The following is a 2,433-nucleotide window of genomic DNA, read 5'->3' on the forward strand; positions in this document are numbered from 1 at the left end:
TGTTAGATAGTTCCCTATGGTATTTGATGTACTCCCTGTTGTTAGATACTTCATCTTCATGCAGAAGAACCGTCAGAAGATCATGGAGGAGCACGGCCTTCAAAGCAAAGACATTGGTGACATCGCGAAGAAGATGGGCGAAGCTTGGAAGGCTGTACGAGTTGACGATGCCTCGGTGTTTGTCAATGCTTCTTGTTGTCAGATGAGTGATACGGAGAAGGCTCCTTATACCAAGCTGGCTGATGAGGACAAGAAGCGTTATGAACGCGAGAAAGCGGCTGCTGGTGTATAAAGCCGTCCTGCGGTGTGCATGCTGAGTTTCGTAACTTGCCTAGATGATAACGTAGCAAGAGTGGAGTAACCCATAGTGGTTCTCATCACTTCACATCTCTAATTCGAAGGCAGTTATTGATTCCTTGTGTTGTTTAGTTTTTTAATGTTTTCACTTTCTGGGTAGTGCTAGGTTCTTTTCTGAACTAATGGCAGCCACGAAAAAGGCTTCCCCTAAGAAGGCCACACCGACTAAGGTGAAGAAAGCTTCCAAGACTAAGAAGGATGATGGCAAACCAAAGGTCAAGAGAGCACTGAGCGCGTGAGTTGTGATTTGATTCTGATTCGTTTTATTGGCGTTTATTGAGGTACTTCTTCTTTATGCAAAAGAACCGTGAAAGAATAATGAAGGAGAATGGTCTCCAGAGTAGGGATATTGGCGAGCTCGGGAGGAAGATGGGAGAAGCTTGGAAAGGGGTAAGCGCATAAGTGCACATTTATGTTGATGTTAATTTGTTCAGATGAAAGACAATGATAAAACTCCATATGAGAAGTTGGCCGCTGAGGACAAGAAACGTTATGAGCGTGAAAAGAAGGCCGTTGGCCTATAATTTTGTCAAGTACTTGATTGAAGCAAATTGAACGTAGACTGCCTTGGTCGATTGTGCACATCTTGGCCTAGCGCCTGAAATGTGATTAATGAGAACTTAGAGCCCCCTCATGTTTCGTGTTTCGCGTGGGGGGTAGAGTATTAGGGAGCATGCATCAGGGTTGATAGTAAACGTTCTACTTCATCTTGTTGTATTTGTTGACTTTAGAGACAATGGAGACTTTTGATGTGAGCTTTACTCTTCGAGTGACTTCACGATACGCATGCGCAATCTACGCGGATGGAACAGGTTTTTGCTCGACCGTTGATGTTCGAGGAGAGCCTATAGGCTCGGGTGGACTCTGGTCGTACATACGGCTCTGTCTTTGGTCATAGCTGGTTCTCCTACCGTACTTGCTCTACAACTTCCTCAACAATTGATAAACTGTGTTGTAAGAAGAAGCTGCGTTTCACGAGACGCCAGTGAGCTCATGAATGGTTTGTGTAAATTAACTCTTGTCTTTGGTCGCTGTATTTTCATGTTTCTGTGAATGCAAAGTCAGTGTTGCAGGAACTGGTGTTCCGTGTAACTGTTGCGTCCGTAGACATATCTACTCTGGTTCGTTATCGGGTATCATCCCATGATTGGAAGGAGGAGGACCATACACGTGAGCATTTACACGTGAACCACACTCTCGTCACGTACTATCTTTTTCGCTCGGAAACTGAACAGTAGGGCAAGAAAGGTGACTGATAGTGACCGAATGGAGTCGATTTACATATGGCGAATAACCGATATAATGCAGCTAAGAAACTGGCCGAAAGGAGCGGGCCAATCCTAGTATCACGGATTTCTCAGGGCAATGCGCCACTGTTGTGGTACTCGGAAAAAGGACGCACACAACCGTTCGGGGTCGGCTGTAAGATCCACGACCGTTCGTATTTGTATGGAAACTGCAGGAGCACATGCACGTATACGAGCAAAGGAGCTGGCTGTGCCTGTAGAGTCCTCAGAGGAGACAGAGCCTTCTGGCATAAGTCACGAAAGGAACTGCACGCAGACACACAGCGCGTCATGCTCATGCGTGTATAGGTGGTTTTCTCTGTGCGCAGCAGACGATCCATGAGCATGATAATCACATCTTCTGGTTAGCGTCATTTTCTCCCCTTGTGGTTCCCCTCGTCGCCTCAGCTACTGATCTCATATGGCAGTTGATGTAGACGGGTCTCAGCGTGAGTCCTCCTCCCCATGAAGTGGGTGTAGAATGCCTCTTTGTATTCAGCCGTTAAGCGCAAGCCTGAGGATGAAGAATGCGACGAATGACAGGAGCCCGATGAGAAGATCTTGCTGTCCACCTCGGATAAGCCTCTGGAAGAGCACAGAGTAGGTCGAAATGAAATCTCTATTCTCACCAATTTTTATTAGGAATCCGGCGGTGGTGCTGTGAAGTCTTTCATTGCCTCGTTCTTGGTCATGCTAGTCTCGATTCCGGCCCTTGTAAGTCAGTCATCTCTATCTGTCACACTCGATTGAAACGGTCCTCAATAACGAGCAATATACATGACTGAATCAT

The 2,433-nt window shown here is 46.4% G+C and overlaps 2 protein-coding genes across 2 annotated transcripts; both read left to right on the top strand.

The window, feature by feature from the left end:
• Positions 1-58: 58 nt before the first annotated feature.
• On the top strand, positions 59-292 carry Pmar_PMAR026636 (non-histone protein, putative; the record flags this gene model as incomplete). The annotated part of the gene is made up of 2 exons (XM_002771949.1): positions 59-154; positions 203-292. 2 exons carry the CDS (start codon positions 59-61, stop codon positions 290-292), a joined length of 186 nt encoding a protein of 61 aa, XP_002771995.1.
• A 163-nt stretch (positions 293-455) lies between these two features.
• Positions 456-981, top strand: Pmar_PMAR026637 (Nonhistone chromosomal protein, putative). The gene is made up of 3 exons (XM_002771950.1): positions 456-592; positions 639-747; positions 792-981. Exons 1-3 carry the CDS (start codon positions 480-482, stop codon positions 879-881), a joined length of 312 nt encoding a protein of 103 aa, XP_002771996.1. The 5' UTR covers positions 456-479; the 3' UTR covers positions 882-981.
• The last annotated feature ends 1,452 nt before the right edge of the window (positions 982-2,433 follow it).

The sequence above is a fragment of the Perkinsus marinus genome (genome assembly GCF_000006405.1).
Source record: "Perkinsus marinus ATCC 50983 genomic scaffold scf_1104296962172, whole genome shotgun sequence".
In the NCBI taxonomy this organism is placed as follows: domain Eukaryota; phylum Perkinsozoa; order Perkinsida; family Perkinsidae; genus Perkinsus; species Perkinsus marinus.

Coding starts and splice junctions, on each gene's coding strand:
- Pmar_PMAR026637 (XM_002771950.1), top strand. CDS start 480: ATGGCAGCCACGAAAAAGGCTTCCCCTAAGAAGGCCACACCGACTAAG. Junction 593..638: donor GTCAAGAGAGCACTGAGCGC/GTGAGTTGTGAT, acceptor GCGTTTATTGAG/GTACTTCTTCTTTATGCAAA. Junction 748..791: donor TGGGAGAAGCTTGGAAAGGG/GTAAGCGCATAA, acceptor TAATTTGTTCAG/ATGAAAGACAATGATAAAAC.